The sequence below is a fragment of the Urtica dioica genome, chromosome 8 (genome assembly GCF_054948205.1).
Source record: "Urtica dioica subsp. dioica isolate 48M chromosome 8, U.dioica_male_clone48M_v1_H2, whole genome shotgun sequence".
Lineage (NCBI taxonomy): Eukaryota > Viridiplantae > Streptophyta > Magnoliopsida > Rosales > Urticaceae > Urtica > Urtica dioica.
In genome coordinates, this window is record NC_142763.1 from 5248560 (window position 1) to 5271724 (window position 23165).

General features: G+C 39.0%; 1 protein-coding gene and 2 pseudogenes across 1 annotated transcript in view; 1 reads left to right on the forward strand and 2 right to left on the reverse strand.

Moving 5' to 3' along the window:
- Positions 1-5039: 5039 nt before the first annotated feature.
- LOC149387522 (pentatricopeptide repeat-containing protein At5g50390, chloroplastic pseudogene) lies at positions 5040-6537 on the reverse strand (annotated as a pseudogene).
- A 4217-nt stretch (positions 6538-10754) lies between these two features.
- Positions 10755-23165, forward strand: part of LOC149387523 (uncharacterized) — a 29621-nt gene continuing 17210 nt past the window's right edge. The window contains exons 1-6 of the mRNA XM_089622174.1: positions 10755-10977; positions 12963-13051; positions 13763-13855; positions 14358-14658; positions 14865-14916; positions 15662-15831. Of these exons, the coding sequence (XP_089478300.1) occupies positions 10755-10977; positions 12963-13051; positions 13763-13855; positions 14358-14658; positions 14865-14916; positions 15662-15831 (928 nt within the window). The remainder of the gene's footprint in view (positions 10978-12962; positions 13052-13762; positions 13856-14357; positions 14659-14864; positions 14917-15661; positions 15832-23165) is intronic.
- Positions 16283-18636, reverse strand: LOC149387524 (pentatricopeptide repeat-containing protein At5g50390, chloroplastic pseudogene; annotated as a pseudogene).

Below are 23165 nucleotides of genomic sequence, written 5' to 3' on the forward strand. Positions count from 1 at the left end.
TTCTCAAAAACAAAAATGAAAACTGTACTAAACATCTTTTTGAAAACAACTGCAAAATAATTTTTCAGTACAACTACAAAAATTAGAAAATAAAAAATAAAAACTTTTTGAGTTAACTACCAAACAGGCCCTTATATACTCATTTTTTTTTTTGCAAAAATACCACATGTTACTATTTAGTAACGCCGTAACTATTTGCACCGTTAAGTTCAAACATAAATTTTAACGGCGAAACTATTAATACATAACTAAATTTGTAACATGAGATATTTTTGCCCAAGAAAAAAATGAGTATAAATATCGATTAGAGTAAATTTGAGCAGTTTTGCCGCCATTTTATTTTTTCAAATGTCATAAAAATTTAACAAGGCACATCCGTGACAACTAGCCACATCCCACCTCACTCTTTTCCCCTTATAAAAAGCAAGCCTTGCATTCTTTTATTTTTCATTCAAACCATCACTCACACTTCGACAAAGTTCTAATATCCTCTTTGAAGCTCTTTTTTCAATTACACTATTCCCGTTCTTATATATATATCTTCCCATCTCTCTCAAGCTCAAAACACAAATGGCTTCCTCCACAATGCCGTCATGGACCGACAAGCAAAACAAGGCCTTCGAGCGTGCTCTTGTCTTGTTCGACAAGGAAACCCCTGACCGTTGGGTCAAGGTTGCAAGCGCCGTTGGCGGGAAAACTGCCGTTGAGGTTAAGGTGCACTGTGAGCTCCTCGTCGAAGATATTAAGTTTATCGAGTCCAACCAAATTCCGCTCCCAAAGTACAAGACCACCGGTGGGTGGTAAAAAGAGGTATACCATGCATGGTTGTCAAATATAAGAGTTCTCTTTTTTTTTCTTTTTTTTTTTTTGCCGGCTAAACAACTAGCCAAAACAACACCCCTACTTTAAAATTATAGCCCAACTATTAACATATTTAGAAAAATAGCCAATTTATCATGACAACATTCTAATATTCCAATAGTACCCTTAGGTTAATATTATTAACTATCATAGTAAATAATATCGTCCATAACAAAAAAATTAGTAAATCTATTTAACAATACCAAAAACTACAGTAAATCATATTTGTTGTAACAAGAACGACAGTAAATCTTATTTACCGCAACAAGAATAATAGTAAATATTATTTACCATAACAAGAACAAAAGTAAATCTTTTTTACCGTAACAAGAATAAAAGTAAATCTTATTTACCATAACAAAAACGACAATAAATCTTATTTACCATAACATGAAAAGTATCAGAGTTGAGAATTAGTTAATCTAACAGTAAATACGATTTACTTATTATTTCTGTGAACAATTGAGGACAATAAATCTAACAGTAAAAGTATTAGAAATGAGGATTAGTTAATCTAACAGTAAATACGATTTACTTATTAGTTAATCTAACAGTAAATACGACAGTAAATCTTATTTCCAAAATCAGTTCATCCAACCAGGCTTAGTACAAACCAAGTACGAATCTCCAACCATTCTTTCCCTTGTTTTTTTTTTTTAACTAAATAGCAACACAGCCATCAATAGAAGATATAGAATAGTCGTTTGATTTGTTCTCTTCAGGTTCATCCCAAAGACGCGTCTATTTCAAGGATTTTATTAATTATCATAATAATTAGTAATAACCAAGAGACAACGAAACTTGATTTCTCTTCTACCTCTTTGACGCCTGATTAGCTTTTTTTACCTACCACTGCACATGACTTGTTTTGTGTTGACTTGGAGAGCAACATTACTTTATGCTCGTTGACTAAGACATAGTCCCAAATGTTCAGTAAAATCTAAGCGCCTGTTTGGTAACATTTTTGTTTTTTGTCACTAGGACAATATGGAGCTTTAGACGCGACAAAAGTCGTGTCTAAAGCTCACAAAGTCGCGTCTAAACATGTTTTTTGTTTTTAAAAATAAAAAATTGACCGTTAGGCAAAAAAAGTGTTTGGTAAAATTGTTTTTGTTTTTTGTTTTTTAAAATAGGGGAGAGAATAAAATAAAAACTGGAGAATAAAAAAAAATTGTTTTCAAAATTTTTAAAAATAAAAACTCTCGATCGTCTCTTTATTTTCTTAAACGAAAACAAAAACGAAGAGGTCTCAGATCTGGGGTGCTCGGAATCGGACGACCCAGACCTTGGGTGGTGCTCGGAGATCCTCGGTTCCGTCGCGGGCGGAGCTCTCAGTTTGAGGTGGTTGCTGCGACCCACCTTCTCGCGGCGGTCACGACCCGCCTCCGAATCTCCGGCCCGGTTCGGAACCGGGTCGAGATCTGGACCAAAAAGGCCGACCCGAGCGAGGGCTCTCGGTCCGGGCTGGCCTGGAAGAAGAAGGCGATGCAGGTCTTGTCGGTGAGGGACCCGAGCCGCCACGCGTGGGTCCCGCCCTCGCCAGTCTCGCCATCGTCGACGAGGCCGTGGCTCTTCCGGAGAGAGACGCAGGGGCCGAGGGCGCCGGAGATTTTGACGTCCGTGGTGGTGACGATCTCGGCGGTGGCATCGAGGAACATCGCGAGCTTTTTTGGGTCATTTTCGTCGAGCGCGAAGACGTGGGAGAGGCAGCCGCGGAGCTGTGCGGAGTCGGACAAGAGCATGAATCCGCCGGAGCGCTCCACGGCGGGCTTCATCTCCGCCGCTCCGGTCTGGTCCAGCGAGCAAGCGAACACATAAAAAAATAAAAATGTGATTACCAAACATGTTTTTGTTTTTTCGTTTTAAAAACAAAAAACAAAAACGCAATTACCAAACATGTTTTTATTTTTTAGAAATTAGAAAACAAAACAAAACAGAATTTGTATTTTGAAAAACAAAAAACAAAAATGTTACCAAACAGCCCCTAATTGTTGAAAAAACAAATGCAAAGCATATTTTTTTGATTATGTTGTACTTGGTGAGCAAGAGGTCAAGCAAAATCTAATTGTTTAACATGTTTTGAAAGAACGCAAAACAACAAAAAACACAACATCAAAAAATGTCGGGGAAAAAAAAAAAAAAAAAGGGGAAGCACTAGTCTTAAACCTTGAAATATTTTCTGAAATGTCTCTCTTTTTAAGGTAAGTTATTCGGGAATGAAACAAACCAAACCGAACCGAAACGGGGACAGCGTGACGATGATGGCGGCGAAGAACGCCGGCGTGACGATGTCGGCCACGGGGACGCCGTGGGTGCTGGGCCCCAGCGGCGGCGAGCCGAGTTCGGGAGGAGCCTCAGGAGCTGCGCGATCCTAGGGTTTCGCGCGATCCGTGACGACGGCGGAGAGCCTCTCGCGGGATCCGATCCCGCCGGAGACTAGGAGTTCGCGCGGGGGCTGAAGAGCCGCATGGTGTGGACGATCAGTGCGCTGATCGCGGCCTCGGCGAGGCACTTCTTGCTGATCCTCTGCCATTGAGCGTCGCCGATCTCTCCGGCACCGCCGAGGCTGAGCACCAAGACTCTCCCGCAAGGCTCTATCTCGTCGGAGTCACGACGGAGAACAGCTACGCGAAGCATGATACCACACGACCACAAGATTCGGATGTGAGCGATCGGCGACCTTGCGAGGGAAGAAGAATGAAGAGGAATCGTAAGGATTTTGGTTATGGTGGTTTAGGGTTAGGCTAGAGTTTGTTGCAGGGAGAATAAGCATTTGGGGATTTGATGCGTAGAAGACGAAGAAGAAGAAGAGGTGGGTCCGGAGAAAATGAACGTACGAATTGTAAATAAACTTGGGGGTAAAGGACAATTTTGGAAACTCAAAATAATTTGGGATATTTCCCTAATAAACTAATAGTTGGGCTATTATTTTAAAACTTCTCTCCTCAAATAGCTAGTTGTTTACAAATTTATTTTTTCCAGTCAAACCATTTACAACTACTTTTTCTCATCTAAATACAAGCTCAGATTTTTGTCCCACGATAGTGCTTCCCAAATCCAAATCTTACTAATGGCTCAGTCAGCACCAACTCCTATAGTTGGTTGATTCCATAACTTATTTATCATAATATGCCCATTCATTTAATGATATTTATTAACCGTTTGGATTTTCCGATGTTATTTAATTATGTTACAAGCATCGTATAGAATTTATCCAAAAATGCTCATCCTTTGAATATTCTATTTAAAAATAATAATTACCGATGCATTTATTTACTTGTTCAATTATTAAAGAAATTTCGCGTATTAATCTTTATTTATATTTATTTTTATAGGAAATAGCTTCGTCAAAATTTGTGGCTCCTAATAAGGAGACAATTAACTAATAATAGCGGCAAAAATATTAAATGTTTAGACCAAACACTACTTATATACTAATTTTTTTTTTGCAAAAATACCAAATGTTACTATTTAGTAGCGCCGTAACTACTTGCACCGTTAAGTTCAAACATAAATTTTAATGGCAAAAGTATTTATACGTAACTAAATTTGTAACAATATCGGATATTTTTGCCCAAGAAAAAAATGAGTATAAATATCGATTATAGCAAACTTTGAGCATTTTTGCCGTCATCTTTTTTTCAAATGTCATAAAAATTTAACAAGGCACATCCGTGACAACTAGCCACATCCCACCTCACCCCTCACTCTTTTCCCCTTATAAAAAGCAAGCCTTGCATTCTTTTATTTTTCATTCAAACCATCACTCACACTTAGACAAAGTTCTAATATCCTCTTTGAAACTCTTTTTTCCTTTACACTATTCCCGTTCTTATTATCTTCTTCCCATCTCTCACAAGCTCAAAACACATATGGATTCCTCCACAATGCCGTCATGGACCGACAAGCAAAACAAGGCCTACAAGCGTGCTCTTGCCTTATTCGACAAGGAAACCCTTGACCGTTGGGTCAAGGTTGCAAGAGCCGTTGGCGGGAAAACTGCCGATGAGGTTAAGGTGCACTATGAGCTCGTCGTCGAAGATATTAAGCTTATCGAGTCCAACCAAATTCCGCTCCCAAAGTACAAGACCACCGGTGGGTGGTAAAAGGAGGTATACCATGCATGGTAGTCAAATATAAGAGTTCTCTTTTTTTTTTTCTAGTCAAACCATTTACAACTACTTTTTCCCATCTACATAACAAGCCCAGATTTTTGTCCCATGGTAGTGCTTCCCAAATCTAAAGCTTACTAATGGCTCAATCAGCTCTAGCTTCTCACTTTTATACCGATAAGAATCTGTTAACAAAAAGAAAGAGCCTTCCTAAAAATAAATTTAAAAAATCTAAGTCAAAAAACACATTCGTGTTTACTCTTATTAGTTCCTAGAAAACACATCCTTCGATATATACAATAACTAACTGAAGCGAGCTTTTTTTTTCGTTTCATGTATTTAATTAATTACTGGAATTTATTCACAAACCACTAATTTCGTGGCTTCACGTACTTATTATTTTGTTGTTTTCCATTGCTTGATTAGAAACCTCAAGCTCAACCACGTATCGGATTAAATATGATCGAAGAATAATCTAATTTTTCGTTTTATTTCGTAATTTCTAGCTATGCATGTTTAGTTCGTTTCGTAAGTGTTGTTTCTATTTGTTTCTTTATTATCTCTGTCTCCCTAGCTTTTTTTTTTCTGCAATCTCGTATTTACCAATGTAAGATTTCATTATGAGATCATTCTGTTATAATCAGTTGTCTCTCGCCTTCTCTCTCTCTCTCTCTCTCTCTCTCTCTCTCATATCAGCGTGTCACATTTCTGATCCAAATACTGAATCAGCAATGTAAAATCTTCGAAAAATATATCATACGAAACATCCAAACAGAAACCGCAGCTCAAAAAGCAGAAGAAGAAAAAAGATATATGAAGTGAAACCGAGAGATCTCTGACCTAACCGAAAGGATGTATTTGAGTTACTAAATAACTATTTTTAGGGAGACTTAAGTAATAAACAGTATGCTCAAAAGACACACAAATAGATGCACAACTTAGAAGATAAATAGGATTTTTTTCCCCTAAACATAAAGTAATAATGTTCTTTTAATAGAAAGGTCCGATAAATTTTACATTCGATGTCCCTCAACCTCATATTTTGCAATCTGCATTCACCTTAGAAAAACAATTTACTATGTATAAGCCAATTTTCGGTGTGTCCGTGGAGCGCGTTCGCTGCGATGATCAAGTTCCAAGCCACCGTTGTCTTCTCCGCCATCCTGGAGAACACGAGCCGAGCTTCTTTAATGGAGTTACACTTGCTGTACATGTCGATCAGAGCATTGGCCACGAAGTCGTTGGCCACCACGTTGGACTTGACCGCGCAGGAGTGAATCTGCCGTCCGATCGTCACGATTCCGAGGCCCGAGCAGGCTCGGATCACGGGGGTGAATGTGTGGGCTCCGATCTCGGAGAATTTCTCGTGGATCTCGACGAACAGACTGATCGCCTCGGCAAACTGCCTCGAATCCACGAGGCCCGTGATCATCATGGTGGATGAGACCAAGTCCCTCTTGGGCAATTCGTCGAATAGTTTGCGTGCCTCTTTCATCATCCCGCACCTCACGTGCATATGAAGAAACCTCTTCCTCATGTGCAAATTCAATTCAAGGCCAGTCATGGAAACGAATTCAGAGAGATTTTTCACTCCTCTAACGGAGTTCAATTCGATGCAAGCCCTTACCAGTGAATCGAGAGTACTGGTCCGGATTCCATTACAGCCTGCGCGAGTGCTTCTTCGTATCTCTTCCCCGAAACAAGCATCTCTATCTCATTACAAATCCCACTCATCGACCTCGTAGCCACCTTCGGCTCCTCGATCGATGCCGTTTTTTCCTCTCGCCAACGTCCACCGCGAAACGTTTCGCCTCCGGGCGTGGCTGGAGAGAGCACTTTGCGCGGGGAGCCACAGCCTTCGGCGGCGATATCAGAGATCTCCGGCGCTCGAAGGACCGAGTATCGGAGGAATAAAAACCCAAGACGCAAGAAATTGTGGCGGTTCGAGATCCGAGCGAGATTTCCATGGCTATAGAGATGAGATCGTAGCTTTGGAAACACACGCAGAGAGAAGAAAGAGATTTGCTTCGGAGAGTACGAAGTCTGAGACCAACTCCATCCACCCGATTACACCATTTTCAACTCTTATCACCAATTTCAACCCTTATTTTATTTTACGGTACATGTCACATAAAACACTACCTCATCTCCACATCTCTACCTCATCTCCACATCTCCAATCAACCACCGAACTCTATTTTTTACACTAAATTGAAATATTAATTTTATATTCAACTTTCTCTTTTTATTTCCATACCTTTATATTTATTTCATATCTTCCAATTATACCACTTATTCATTATTTAATAATAAAATATTACTCTATAAAATAATTCAAAATACAAATTAACATAAACTAAACTTAATATTTATTAATGTCATTTTAGTTTTTCTCAAACTCTAAATGTCAATGTTGTATTTGAAAATAAATTATAAAATATAAAATATAAAATAATTTAAGGATAAATATGATATAATTTTATAAATAAGTGCAAATGTATAAATTATAAACTTTACAAGGGATAAAAAAAAAATTAGTGTAGTGAATAGTGTTGCGCCATATTTGGCGCAACACTAAAATCAATTAAACACCCACGCCATTTTGGCGTGGGATATAGGGTATGGTTGGACTCCACCCTGACGCCATTCAGTGGGAATGACGTTCGGGTGGAGTTGGTCTGAAGCCTGAAAGAAACGGTTTCTTGCATTGTTAACTCCGCCTATGTTGTTTTGACTGTTTGTCTGAAGACTGAACATAAAATACTTTTTAAATCACTGACATAAAATACAAAAAAAAAAAAAAAAAGTAGTTGGCTGAGTGACCCAAGAAACCACATTTGTAGATAGCGAGATCCGACCTTTGTTAAAATTAATAATAGTTCATTGAAAAATTAGTAGTTCTCGGCAAGGAAAAAAAATTGTCATTTTCGTTACCGTTTCGAGCTTTCTGATTTACGGAAAATCGACAAGTCGATGGAAAACCAAACGGAAAAAATGTGGAAAAGGGTATTCGATTTGAAGTTTTCAAATACCGTTTTCCATGGAAAAACGACAACCCGATGAAAAACCGAACGAAAAAAATGTGGCAAAATATATTTAAAATATATACATGTAATACATAAATATATTTTTCAATTTTTAAACATATATAAATAAAATACATTATGTATATAATCTTTTTTTAATAGAAAGTTGTATATATATATATATATAATATTTTATAAATTTGTGCTATTAATGTATAATATTTTATAAATTTGAGCTATTTTGTAAGTAATATTTTTTATATAATATTTTGTATGTAATATTTTCAAATGAAATAGAATCTTCACAAAATATTTGAAGACTAAATTTTTTTTTTAATATTTTGTTGTAATGCTTGATACATTGTATATATTTTAAAAAAAAACGATAGCAGCAAAAACGACAGTAAAAACGACAAACGAAGAAAATCAGCGAAAAACGACGAAATCGAAAAACGACGACGAAACGACATATTACCCTTTCGACGGCCGTTGACTCGCCGGAAACGAATTTTCGCACGAAATTCTTGGAAATTCGTCTGCTTTTAAATCCTTGGTTCTAGATACATAAATTTAATAAAAATTCAAAAGTGTCGATACAAATTAAATTTTTCATGAATAATTTAAATATAAATATGCAATCAATTTATAACGATTATTTTGTCTAATATTTTTTTTAAAAGAAATACGATTTAAGGAAAGAAATATCTATTCCTTTACACCATAAAAAAATGAGTTTAGTTTTATTTTGTTGGATGTATCGAGTTCGTTGTGTATATTTTTAAGAGTTGAAATCTAGAATAAAGCGAATATAGAGGCTCATAATTTTATAATTTACTTTTTTTTTATAAAAATAAACTCATTTGTTTTGAATATATCTCGATGAAGTCTATGAATAACTTTGAGTTACATGATTAAAAATGAATTTTATTTTTCAAAATAAAACAATTTATTTTAAAAAAATAATCATATAAAACTAATTATTTAACAAAATAACAATTGTTTTAAGTTTACATCAAAATAATCAAAATTCTTATCGATTTAGCAATTTTTTTATACAGTTATACTACATATAAATTGCATACATCAATATGTAAATCTATTCACATCTAATATTTGCCTTTTTTATTTTATTTTTTTTATTTGGATTATCTCTAATTTTTAGATAAACCTAACTAGCTAATAATATACCAATGATTTAAAAATCAAAATGAATGATTTTTAGTAGGGCTGTACAAAACCGAACCGAAAATCGGATAAAACCGATATCCAAACCGAACCGAAACCGAAATTTGGAGCCACGTCAGCTAACCGAAATCCAGATTCGGATAACCGATCCGGTTTACAAAACTGGACCGGATATCGGATTTGATTTTGGGAAAATCTGGATATCGGTTATTTAACCGATTTTTTTGAATTAAAAATAAATATATATTAAAAAAAAACTTCTCATATATCAACTCCTACTGCTACTACAACTTGATTTGATTATGTGATTTATAAAGGTATAATTTATATTCCATTAATAGGACGGTTAATTTTATCGTATTGTCTTATTATGTATTCGGTTCAAAATATTATTATATATCATATCATATATTGTTACTTTGAAGAAGGAAGTAATATTTTGATATATGGTTCAAAAGACTTTTTGGTGTTGTTTGTTTCCATTCCATTGGATATATGGTTGTAATTGTAAATACAAACTGAATGTTAAATGTTGAGAGTTGAGTGGGTGACAACCTAGTTGGGATGTGCTCAACCTCTCATATATCATTCCTTTCTTGATCAATATCAATGAAGTATTATTTTTATTCCATTTTTACATTCATGTTTTTACTACCTGATTATTTATCATTTTAAATTTTAATTTTTTTGTTTGCATCAACAGATAATCATATACAATTAATATGCCAAAACGTAGTTTTGTTTCTTTAGATAGAAATAAACTGGTATAGTTCACAATGAAAGAAGAGTCCAAATAACAGTAAAAAAAAATAGAAAGAAAAAAAAAATGGAAGCATGCTAAAACGTGAACATGCATACACTATTTCCGATTTTATTTTGCAATTATGGAAAAATGATCAAGACATCGTTTCTTAGTCCTCAACTATACGTACGTGCTTCCATGCTAATAATAAAAAATAAAATAAAGAGATAAAATATCCCTCTTCCCCCTTTCAACTCATAAACACCCAAGTGAAATGTGGTTCATAAGGAGACAAATAACTAATAATAGTGGCAAAAATATTAAATGTTTAGACAAAACACTACTTATATGTTCATTTTTTTTTTGCAAAAATACCACATGTTACTGTTTAGTAATGCCGTAACTACTTGCACCGTTAAGTTCAAACATAAATTTTAACGGCGAAAGTATTAATACGTAACATGAGATATTTTTGCCCAAGGAAAAAATGAGTATAAATATCGATTAGAGTAAATTTGAGCAGTTTTGCCGCCATTTTATTTTTCAAATGTCATAAAAACTTAACAAGGCACATCCGTGACAACTAGCCACATCCCACCTCACCCCTCACTCTTTTCCCCTTGTAAAAAGCAAGCCTTGCATTCTTTTATTTTTCATTCAAACCATCACTCACACTTAGACAAAGTTCTAATATCCTCTTTGAAGCTCTTTTTTCAATTATACTATTCCCGTTCTTATATATATATATATATATATATATATATATATATATATATATATATATATATATATATATATCTTCCCATCTCTCTCAAGCTCAAAACACAAATGGCTTCCTCCACAATGCCGTCATGGACCGACAAGCAAAACAAGGCCTTCGAGCGTGCTCTTGCCTTGTTCGACAAGGAAAGCCCTGACCGTTGGGTCAAGGTTGCAAGAGCCGTTGGCGGGAAAACTGCCGATGAGGTTAAGGTGCACTATGAGCTCGTCGTCGAAGATATTAAGCTTATCGAGTCCAACCAAATTCCGCTCTCAAAGTACAAGACCACCGGTGGGTGGTAAAAAGAGGTATACCATGCATGGTAGTCAAATATAAGAGTTCTCTTTTTTTTTTTTTTTTCTAGTCAAACCATTTACAACTACTTTTTCCCATCTACATAACAAGCCCAGATTTTTGTCCCACGATAGTGCTTCCCAAATCTAAAGCTTACTAATGGCTCAATCAGCACTGGCTTCTCACTTATATACCGATAAGAATCTGTTAACAAAAAGAAAGAGCCTTCCTAAAAATAAATTTAAAAATCTATTCAAAAACACATTCATGTTTACTCTTATTAGTTCCTGGAAAACACATCCTTATTTGATATATACAATAACTAACTGAAGCTAGCGTTTTTATTTTATTTTTTATATTTTTTTTTCGTTTCATGTATTTAATTAATTACTGGAATCTATTTACAAACCACTAATTTCGTGGCTTCACATACTTATTATTTTATTGTTTTCCATTACAGGATTAGAAACCTCAAGCTCAACCACGTATCAGATTAAATATGATCGAAGAATAATCTAATTTTTCGTTTTATTTCGTAATTTCTAGCTATGCATGTTTAGTTCGTTTCGTAATTGTTGTTTCTGTTTCTTTCTTGATTATCTCTGTCTCCATAGCTTTTTGTTCTGCAATCTCGTATTTTCCAACGTAAGATTTCATTATGAGATCATTCTGTTATAATCAGTAGTCTCTCGCCTTCTCTCTCTCTCTCTCTCTCTCTCTCTCTCTCTCTCTCTCTCTCTCTCTCTCGCATATCATCGTGTCACATTTCAGATCCAAATACTGAATCAGCAATGTAAAATCTTCGAAAAATATATCATACGAAACAGCCAAACATAAAGCGCAGCTCAAAAAGTAGAAGAAGAAAAAAGATATATGAAGCGAAACCGAGAGATCTCTGACCTAATCGAAAGGATGTATTTGAGTTACTAAATAACTATTTTTAGGGAGACTTAAGTAATAAACAGTATGCTCAAAAGACACACAAATAGATGCACAACTTAGAGGATAAATAGGATTTTTTTTCCCCTAAACATAAAGTAATAATGTTCTTTTAATAGAAAGGTCCGATAAATCTTACATTCGATGTCCATCAACCTCATATTTTGCAATCTGCATTCACCTTAGAAAAACCATTTACTATGTATAAGCCAATTTTAAAAAGTTATCCGTATAAATATTACTCAAATTATTAGGATACGTTCCCCCTCAAAATTCCACCATTTATATAAATCTTCAATAAGTCAAAAATATTTATTACAGAATGTGCAATTTTTTTTTATATATATCCAATTTTAGATTAGATTTTATACGCACTCCCCAAATATCGACATTAATATTAATTAGGTCACTCTTCAAATATCCAAAAAGAGGTGTACCATTAGTGATAATTTATTAGTTTTATTTTTTGTTTTACATAGCACACTGTTTTTTTATAAGGTCAATGATCAATCTATTTTGTTTAACATGGTCAAAAAGTTCTCATAAATAGCACAAAACGAAAAAAAAAAAAAAAAATTGAACTACCAACTTGTTCAAAGCATCTCTTGGTACAATGAAACGATACAAGGCATATCTGTAAATGCAATTCCCTTTTTTTGTTTTGTTACGAGAACTAAGTACTAATTCTTCAAGTCAATTAGTATTTGAGAAAAAAATTATATTTTTCCATACATGCTAGTTGATAAATTTTGTGACATGTCAATATGGCAACGTAGTAGAATAATGCTTTATTAAACTCCTTTAGTTGGTTGATGCCATAACTTATTTATCATAATATGCCCATTCATTTAATGATATTTATTAACCGTTTGGATTTTCCAATGTTATTTAATTATATTATAAGCATCGTATAAAATTTATCCAAAAATGCTCATCCTTTGAATATTCTAATTTAGAAATAAAAATTACCGATGCATTTATTTACTTGTTCAATTATGAAAGAAATTTCGCTTATTAATCTTTATTTATATTTATTTTTATAGGAAATAGCTTCATCATAGATTCTTTGACGGATAATGAGATCGTAGCGGATACAGATTCTTTGACAGAGAATGAAGTATTGAAAGAAAAGGTAAACCCATCATATATCGTACATTATCTTCGCTTATCTCACTGCGTCATTTCGATACCTCGTACTTTCCTACGAGTATCTTCGCTTTTCTCACTTCGTTATCTCACTGCGTCATTTAATTTATGTCCGGTATCTCACTCCGGTATCCCTATTCTCACTCCGGTATCCCTATCAAACATTACAGATATCATTGAAAAACGAGTATTGGAGTTCTTGCTGCATGAATCTTCCTCGTATGAAAATTATAGCTGCTTGAATCTTCCCATGCTTTGACATGAATTCGATTCTTGATACGAGTTATCTCCGCAGAAGAACCAGTGTCAATGCTTCTCACTAATTAATACTTTCCGCCTCAACCAGATAGAATTAGAAATCTCGTGTCACCAAACCTTGTTCGAATCAACGAGCTAACCAACTTTAATAAGATTGTGGATAGCTTCTTGAATAGTACTAGAGCCATGAGAAATTTAGACTCTGCATAAGTTATTACAAGCAACAAAATATCATTAAAAATCAACTCTATCGGAGTCGTATTATACCCATCGTTGAAGTTTGTAGATCATATACCTTGAGAATCAGACTCCGAAAAGGGTGTCTAACTAACCTTGTGACATGTGTGAATGTCGTGGAGAATCGCACGAGTTTAAATTACCTCGAGGTTATACTGTTGTACAAAGTACGAATTCGTACAACAGTTTTTGAACACTACAGTCAATCAAAGTTCTCGTCGCCGCGACCTATCTAGTTCTAGCCCCAACGGGAATGTACGACAGCTACATTAAACTATCGTACAGAGACAACTATGTGAGACAGATAAAAAAACGGCCATGCAATATATTCGTCTCCGCGGTGAGAGTGATTCCCGCCCTAGTCAAATTACAAAAGCTTTGACATTTTAAATAAATTGTTGTACAACATGCTCCTAGCCGCAATGAGCGTAATTTGCGCCGTGGCGAGGAGGCTTGGACGACATTTTTTAAGAACTGTCATCCAAAGTGTGTCGTCCAAACCATAGTTCGCAGTAGTGTCATGTGTTACTTCTTGTTAGCATCATTTATTGAAACTGAATGATAACTTACAGATTTTATAAAGGTCAAGGGTTTTTGAGATGAAAGCTCATAATACTTCAGACTTCTTTGTCAAATAGGATTATTAGATGCCAACCAATGATAACCTGATGAGTCTAACACCTATATGTTCCTCACAATTGATCACAATACAAAAAAATTGAACTTGATTCTGCCACTCTCCTTTGTGGGCACGTTGTAACGCTGTAAATGTTGATATACATATATGTCTTGTGCAGATACAAAGAAACCTGCAATTGAGAATACAAGAACAAGGGAGATACCTGCAAATGATGTTCGAGAAGCAATGCAAATCAGGTATGGACAAGATAAAGGCTTCATCCTCAGCTTTTGAGAACCCTTCTGCCGCGCCTTCCGACCCAATTCGAGATTCCCCTGAAAAGGGTGACCCAGAGACCTCCAAAACCGACCACGGGAAAAGTGAAAACGATGCCAAAACTACACCGCGAGAAGGTTCTGATAAGATCAACGGGCATCAAGAGGAAGCTGAGAAACACGAGCTAGACTCGTGCGAAGCCGGTTCTCAACCAACAAAGCGTCCGAGAACAACCGAATAAGCCGACTCGCAAGTCAACTTAGCATTAGAATTGAAACTGACAATACATCAATAGTAATATCGAGTAGCCGTAGCTTGGAAGAAGAGCTTTTTAAACTTGTCAATTATTGCAGTTGGAACTATCATTAAACAAGTTTTGCCACACTCTATTCTTAATACTCGTATCTAGGGCTCTGGGAATTATCTGGCTCCATTGCCGTGTTATCTGCAAGGAATCGACTGTTCTCGGGTCTAAATTATAATAATACAGTGCCGTCGACTACATAACCTTGAGATTGATACTGTTGTGTTCTCTCTATTATCCCTTGGATGTTTACTCGTAATATCTTACCGGCTAATTCCTTTACGGATTGTATTGCGTGTTGTGTTGTGATTGTCGAAGAAAATTCGGCAGGATTGTGTGTGATTGAGACTGGGTAATCTTTAAAAATCTAAAATTTCCCATCTTACCAAAAAAAACACAACGCGATTGATGACCAAACGCGAAGCTTAAATCATACACGGCCAGAGGCAATAAAATGAAGTGACAACCAAACTTCAAGCTTAGGTTAATCAGAAAATATAATCTAGCATGCTTCCTTTGAACCTAAGCAACACCAAAAAATATATATTAAAATAGAAAACAAACCCATTTTTGATCTCGTACCAAATCACTAACGTCTCTTAGAATCAAACTCACGACTACCAAACTCACAGTAGGTAGATTCTAACTCTCTTGTCCATTCTCTCTTCTCCTTTTTCACTCTCAATCCCCACAATATAACCACACTCTCATCATTCCTCCACAGCAAAAACCAACTCTCTCTTCATCCCCGATCTACTCTGATCATATCACCACGCCATGGCCTCGAACCCCATGGCCGGCTCTACCTCGTTCCCTGAAACCGAGGTATAACTTTCCTAAACCCCCACACACACAGACACACAATACTCGATTCAACAACACGACATAATTTTTTTTTGCAGAATCGGCCTCCGTGTGTGTGGGGACGAGATCGGGTGCAACGAGAACGGAGAGGTGTTCTCAGCGTGCCACGTGTGCAAGTTTCCGGTGTGCCGGCCGTGCTACGACTACGAGCGCAGCGACGGAAACCAGTGCTGTCCTCAGTGCAACACTCGTTATAAGCGCCACAGAGGTGTGCGATACTACGTACATTTCCGTATCTATTTGAAGACATTTTCAGGGCAATTATAAATAATTATTTATTTTACAGGACGGTGGAGACAACCATAGCAATAATAACAGTAATCAGCAATGGCAGCCCAATGTTCACGCTTTCTCTGTTGGAGGAAGTGGTAATTGGATTTCCTAATCGATATCAGAAATATATATAGACATTCAATTAATTAAGTTGCTGTGATTGGAATGTGTAGTTGCTGGTAAGGAATTTGATGGAGAGAGAGAAGGTTATGGCAATGAGTCCAATGAGGAATGGAAAGACAGTGTAAAAGTGGGAAGGGAGGCAAGAAAAGAGAGGAAATGTGCTCAGCAAAGACGATGTAAACAACGTCGAAGCTGATGAGGATGATTACATGCAATTCTCAAATCACCTCTCAATAAAAGAATAAATAAAAATTACTCACAACTGAATAACAAGAGTAGGCCAATTTTTATTTATTATTGAGCTATGATTAAATGGACAATCTTAACATTAAAGTTGTGTGCTTGAAAAAGAAAGACAAGAAAGTCACCAATAATCTCCACAAGAGCAATTCCCATCTTTATGATACTAACTGAAGAATAGAAGTAAAATGAAACAAGGTGTAGTATAATTGTTGAAAGAAATTACCAATAATCTCCACAAGAACAACCTCCATCTTTGAAATGGTGAAACCTACTAGCGTCCCTGAGAACGATTTCTCTCCTGGCGACCAAAGCGATCAACTTGATCGCGGAGTGGCAATCGCCGCTGACCCGATGGCCCTGCACGATCTGCAGCGGCGTCCCGTCGGAAGTACTGATGATCCCGAACGAGATCGCGAGTTTCTCGCTCTGATGCGACGACCGTTCTTCGCGTTCGTCGAGCACAGAGCCTCGCTCGGGGACGTACCCGAGGTCTGTGATCTCGGCCGTCAGTTCCTCGAGTTTCCGGTAGATTTTTTCGGTTTCCGCATGGGTCTTGTCTCCAGACCGAAACACGTGGGCCTGTTTCTTCACCTCTATCCAAGTGCACGCCGGGAAAATCCTCAGACCCTTCCTTTTCAGGGTCCGAAGCACGGAAGAAGCTTCCTTTGCCTTTCCTGTGGCCTTGTATATGTTCAAGAGGACTAGATAGCCGTTGAGCAATTCCGGCTCCATTCCGTAGATCTTCTCGGCGGCGATTCTCCCGAGCTCCAAATCCCCGTGGACCCGGCAAGCGGTGAGAAGCGCGGCCCACATCTTGACCGTGGGCTCGAACGGGGCTTTCAGTATCATCTCGTGGGCTTCTTCCAACCAGCCTTCTCTCCCGAGCAGCTCGATCATGCACGCGTAGTGCATCGCCTGAGGCTTGACCTTGTGGTCTCTGCTCATCGACTCGAAGATCGCCCAGCCTTGATTGGAGAGGCCCGAGTAGGAACAAGCCGAGAGGACCGCAAGGAACGTGATGAGGTCGGGGATGATCTTCCGTTTGTTCTCCCTCGTCATCCTCTCGAAGAGCTTGATGGCCTCGCTCCCGAGCCCGTGGTTGCCGTACGCGGCGATCATCGCGTTCCACGTGATCACGTTCTTGAGCGGCATTTTGTCGAACACGTTGCGGGCGTCCTCGGCTCTGCCCCACTTTCCGTAGAGGTCGACGAGCGCGGTGTTGGCGACGAGGTCGAATCCGTAGCTGTGGCTCACGAGGTCGGCGTGGGCTTGCTTGCCGTGCGCCAGCGAGGCGAGCCTCGAGCAGATCTTGATGACTATGGAGAAGGTGAAATGGTCGGTTTTAACGCCCGAGTCTCTCATCGCGTAGTACGAACTCAGGGCTTCCTCGGTGTGTTCGTGGAGCGCGTTCGCTGCGATGATCGAGTTCCAAGCCACCGTTGTCTTCTTCGCCAGCCTGGAGAACACGAGCCGAGCTTCTTTAATGGAGTTGCACTTGCTGTACATGTCGATCAGAGTGCAGGCCACGAAGTCGTTGGCCACCACGTTGGACTTGACTGCGCAGGAGTGAATCTGCCGTCCGATCGTCACGATTCCGAGGCCCGAGCAGGCTCGGATCACGGTGGCGAATGTGTGGGCTCCGATCTCGGAGAATTTCTCGTGGATCACGAGGAAGAGACTGATCGCCTCGGCGAAGTGCCTCGACTCCACGAGGCCCGCGATCATCATGGTGGATGAGTCCAAGTCCCTCTCGGGCAATTCCTCGAACAGTTTGCGTGCTTTGATCATCATCCCGCACCTCACGTGCATATAAAGAAACCTCTTCCTCATGTGCAAATCCAATTCAAGGCCACTCCTGGAAACGAATTCAGAGAGTTTTTTCACTCCTCTAACGGAGTTCAATCCGATGCAAGCATATACCAGTGAATCGAGAGTACTGGTCCGGATTCCATTACAGCCAGCGATCTTCAAAACCCCGAAAAGCTCGAGTGCATCTTCGTATCTCTTCCCCGAAACAAGCTTCTCTATCTCATCGCAAATCCCACTCATCGACCTCGTAGCCACCTTCGGCTCCTCGATCGATGCCGTTTTTTTCCTCTCGCCAACGTCCACCGCGAAACGTTTCGCCTCCGGGCGTGGCTGGAGAGAGCACTTTGCGCGGGGAGCCACAGCCTTCGGCGGCGATATCAGAGATCTCCGGCGCTCGAAGGACCGAGTATCGGAGGAAGAAAAACCCAAGACGCAAGAAATTGTGGCGGTTCGAGATCCGAGCGAGATTTCCATGGCTATAGAGATGAGATCGTAGCTTTGGAAACACACGCAGAGTATTGGAGATGAGGGACTTTGGCTGGTTGTGTTTCTTCGTTGGTTTTATTTAGCGTGTTTCTGTTTTTAATTTCTCCTTTATTGGCATCTTTTGGCATAGCTTTGTTTTAAAAAAAAACGCTTTTAATTCAGTTTTTGGAAAAAACTGTTTTTTTTTAAAACTGATAGGTGTTTGATAAGCTGTTTATAAAATAGTTGTTGCTAGTAACAAAAGCTCATTTTACGTTTGGTAAAATAAATATATTATAGTAAAAAGACTAAAATAGACATAAAATAATTTAACAGTGATATGGATAATCACGTGAGGATATTAAAGTAATTTTATATCAAATACAAAAACACTTTCTAAAAGCTAAGATTCGTAGCTTTTGTGACTCATGTACAATTTTTAAAATCGTTTTTGAAATTTTTTCTAAAAACTGTTTTACCAAACACTAAGATTGCAGTTTGGTTTTTGCTAACAGCAAAAACAGGCTTAAAAAAGCTGTGCCAAACACGACCATTGTTGTCATTTTAGTTTGAGGCTTTAATGAATTGCAATACGACCTGTCGTGTGGACATAGTCGATTGACGTTTGTTAAAGCTGATAGTTTTTGTATTTAAATATCTTTGTACTCTGGTTATTTTGAATCAATGAAATAGTATTTTTTCTTTCATTCTTGGATCGGATTCTCAAATCCAATATGGTATCGGCACGATCTTGAAGCCTTCGCCTGAAGATCCAGATCTTCTTCGCTTGTGGAGTCGAAACAATAGCACTATTATCGCTTGGATCATGAATTCTGTGAACAAGGAAATCGCTTCGAGCATTCTTTTTGGAGGAACTGCCAGAGACATTTGGAACGATCTGAAGGATCGATTTCAACAAAGCAACGGGCCAAGAATCTTCCAATTAAGGCGTGAATTCATCAACCTATCACAAGATCAACAATCCATCGGTGTTTACTTCACAAGACTCAAGGCTATTCATCAAGATCTTTGTGATTTCAAACCAGACTGTACGTGTCCGTGCACTTGTGGAGGAAAGGCCAAATTTAGTGAATTCGCTTAATCGGAATATGTTATGCAATTCCTCATGGGATTGAATGAGAACTACACTCATGCTCGGGGTCAAGTCCTTCTCATGGAGCCGATTCCACCAATAAGCAAAGTCTACGCCACCAATAAGCCGATTACTCTATTGCCGTCGCAGAACACGTCGGAGGGCTCAACAGTGAACTCCCAGACTTATGCTCACCTTCCTGTTATTCTCCGGGATAAAGCTAGCCATCGTCTTCTTTGGAGAATCGGAATCCCTCACCTTTATTTTTCTTCCATTAAATAATTTATTAATTGATATATTCGCTTGTAGAATTAATAATATATTAGAATCAACTACTTTATTAAATCACGTATTTGTCATCAAAAGTACATATACACAAGTGTAAAATTGCTTAGATCAATTATTTTCACCAAGGCTTTGGATGCTAACCGGTTTGAAAATCTCAGATCCTCTCTTGGTTTATGCGTTATTGATCAATAGCAATTACTGTTTATCGGAGGATTCTTTGGTCTTAACTTCTGTGCTAATCCTTCGCTGATTCTTGTTCGCATTACTGTTGTGAGTTTTCTCTCATGGGCCCTTGTATCTGGTTGGCCCATTCGACTGGTTTGCTGGGCTAAAATGCCAATTATTGTCTCTCTGGGCCTAAGAACGATCAAGGCCCACTTCAAGTCACGACGTCGTTTTACTCTCTGTCATGCTCTTATTCATGCAGACGGTTACATTCTCGAGAAAGAAGGGGAAGTTACTTCTTGTTTGAACTTTGAAATTTCCCGTTTTTCTTCGGTGTTCTTAAGCTTTGTTTCCCATATTTGCTCGCTTACCCTCTTTGACAATTACCTGTGTGGCAGTTTCCTTAAAATCCTTTTCAAAATGGTTGGCACAAGAAGCGGGATCAGTACCACCACTCCCTCTGAAAAGGTGAAAGCCACAATGAAGAAGAAAATTGTCGCGACAAGAAAGCCTGGCGCTGAAAGCAACATGCACGGAGTTAGGGTTCGAGGTCTTCGACCCAGTGTGCACGCCGATGGTCAGGCCGGAGGTGTGATCGCTGGGTCATCGGTTCCTCCTGAGAATCCATCTCTTTCCGCCACCAGAAGCGCAATCCTCAAGAAAGCTGCTCTTTCCATCACTGACATCACAGGAGAAGCAAGTTCCAGCAGTTCGTCTGAGGAAGAAAGAAAAGGTGACGATGCTCCAGAAGAAGAAACCATCACCGGTGAATCCCCCATCGAAAGCCCTCACAAGGTTGTGCTAGGTAATCCTGTTGCCTCTATCTCTCCTATTGTCAATCCTAGGGATAGGGATTCGATGCCCCATACTCAAGAGCCTACTCCTGAGGATGCCATTGGAGGCATGTTGGGCCTGAGTAAAGAAGTCGCGAAAGATGTGCCTACATCTTCTCAGGGGCAAGAAAGAACGTCTGACCCTGTCTAGGATGCTAGAGAGGATATCCTTGCTTCTCTGAAAGATAAGGTTCAGAAAGATGACGACGTGTGTCTAGCCACTCTTCTATCTGAGAAGAGAAAGAAGAAAAGAAAGCATGTGGAAGAAGCTGCTCCCACTCCCATCCCTGTCAAGAAAAAGAAGAAAGAGAAGGTGGGCTTGATTAAGAAGCGTTTAAAGAAGTCGGCTCAGACTCCTTTGTCTCCTGTTGCTGAAGACCAGGTGGCTTAAGAAGAAGAACCTGTAATCTCTCTTGGTTTGGGTAACAAGAGATCGGTGGGAGGTCAAAAGCTCCCGAAGAATGTCTCTGCTGCTCCCATGGACAATGTCTCATTCCATAGAGAAGATGGTGTTCTCAAGTGGAGGTACGTGTATCATCGAGCCATTTTTCCTGAAAAGGAATTGTCTGCTGAGGCGCTCAAGATTGATGCCATCATGGAGCTCCTTCACGACGCCGGGATGCTCAGGACTGTCACTGATATTGGAGTGTTCTATCCGGCTCTGGTGAAGGAATTTATTGTGAATCTCTCCCCATCCTTCGATTCTCCAGAAGACCCAGAGTTCAGGAAGGTCTTTGTCAGAGGTCATTGCTTTGAGTTTTCACCCGAAGTGATCAACAAGTTCATGGGTCGAGGGAAGATCATCACAGTCGATCGTGTTCCCTCTCTGGACATCATCGCGCAAGAGATCACAGGCAACGAAACCAAGGTCTGGCCTTCAAAGGGGACTTTGCCTTCTGCCGAGCTTACTGCCAAATACTCCGTCCTTTATCGCATCGGCATCGCCAATTGGGCTCCCTCCTCTCATGGGTCGAGTATCACGGCTGATCTGGCACGTCTCATCTTCCAGATAGGTACCCGCTCCTCTTTTGATTTTGGTGATTTTGTGTTTGATCACTTGGCAAAGCATGCCAAGTCTTTTGCAGTAAAGCTTCCCATAGGCTTTCCCTCTCTTATCACTGGGATCCTGCTTGATCAAAACAAGAACATCTTGAGGAGTTCAGATGTGGTGGGTAAACGTCCTGGTGCTCTCACCTTCAGCCCCAAATTATTTGAAGGGAAACATGTTCAGGATCTTGTCAAACCTTCTGTCGAGACATCTGACGCCCCTGCGAGCAAACTTCTCTTGGGGACTATGACTGAAGATGTTCAGAGAAAAGTGGTGAAGGAACTTCTTGAAGAGATTGAGACTCTTAAAAAGACCATCGAGACTCTCTCATCCAGGAAGACCAAGTGTGAAGCTCTTATCAAGGATCTTACTGCCCCCAGCTCTGCTACCTCATCTCAGCCAGGTCAAGCCTCTGTCTCTAAAGCTCCTGAAGAATCTGAGAGTACTGACAGGGCTGACGACGATGAAGATGTCTCTGGAAGTGACCAGGATACTGTTGGTGATTCTGCTTAATTCTTTTTTCTCTCAAGATCTGGTCTGTAATATTCTCCTTTTAAGACATATTTTGCTACTGCTTCTACTGTGTTTCAGACTGATGTTTTCTCTCTGGATGGTTTGTAAGACAGCTTTCTCGTACCTTTTCTGATGATGTTTTTAGTTCTCATTCCTTTACAGGCTGTTGTTCCTCCCTCTGTGTTGGTCGATCCTTGCCTTTGGTATTATTTTGAGGCAATCAGGGGGAGAGGCGTCATGAGGTCATTTATTTTGACTCTCTTCTCTGGTCATGACGCTTGTATGAGAACTGGTCCTGGAAGTGCTTGCCTAAAAAATAGCCAAAGGGGGAGATTATTGATACGTTGTTTTGTTGGCTTTATTTTTAAGTGCAAGTTGTGTGGAAAGATGTCGGCTGTTATGTTTTTGCTTCTGGTATGACATTTTTCCTCCTGTGTGCAGACAGTTTTTCTGGCAAGTTTCCAGTTTTGACAGATTGTTTCGCTGATGACTTATTGCTGAGTTATTGCCTCGCTGCTGTCTTCATTACAAGATATCTGCCTCGCTGGAGCCTTCATTGCAAGATATCTTTCGTTGCTGTCTTCATTGCACGATATTCACCTTGATGGAGTCTTTACTTTGTGATATTCGCTTGAGGCCGGGTAAGGAAACCCGAGATATCTTCCAGGATTGTACAGCTGCTATAAAAG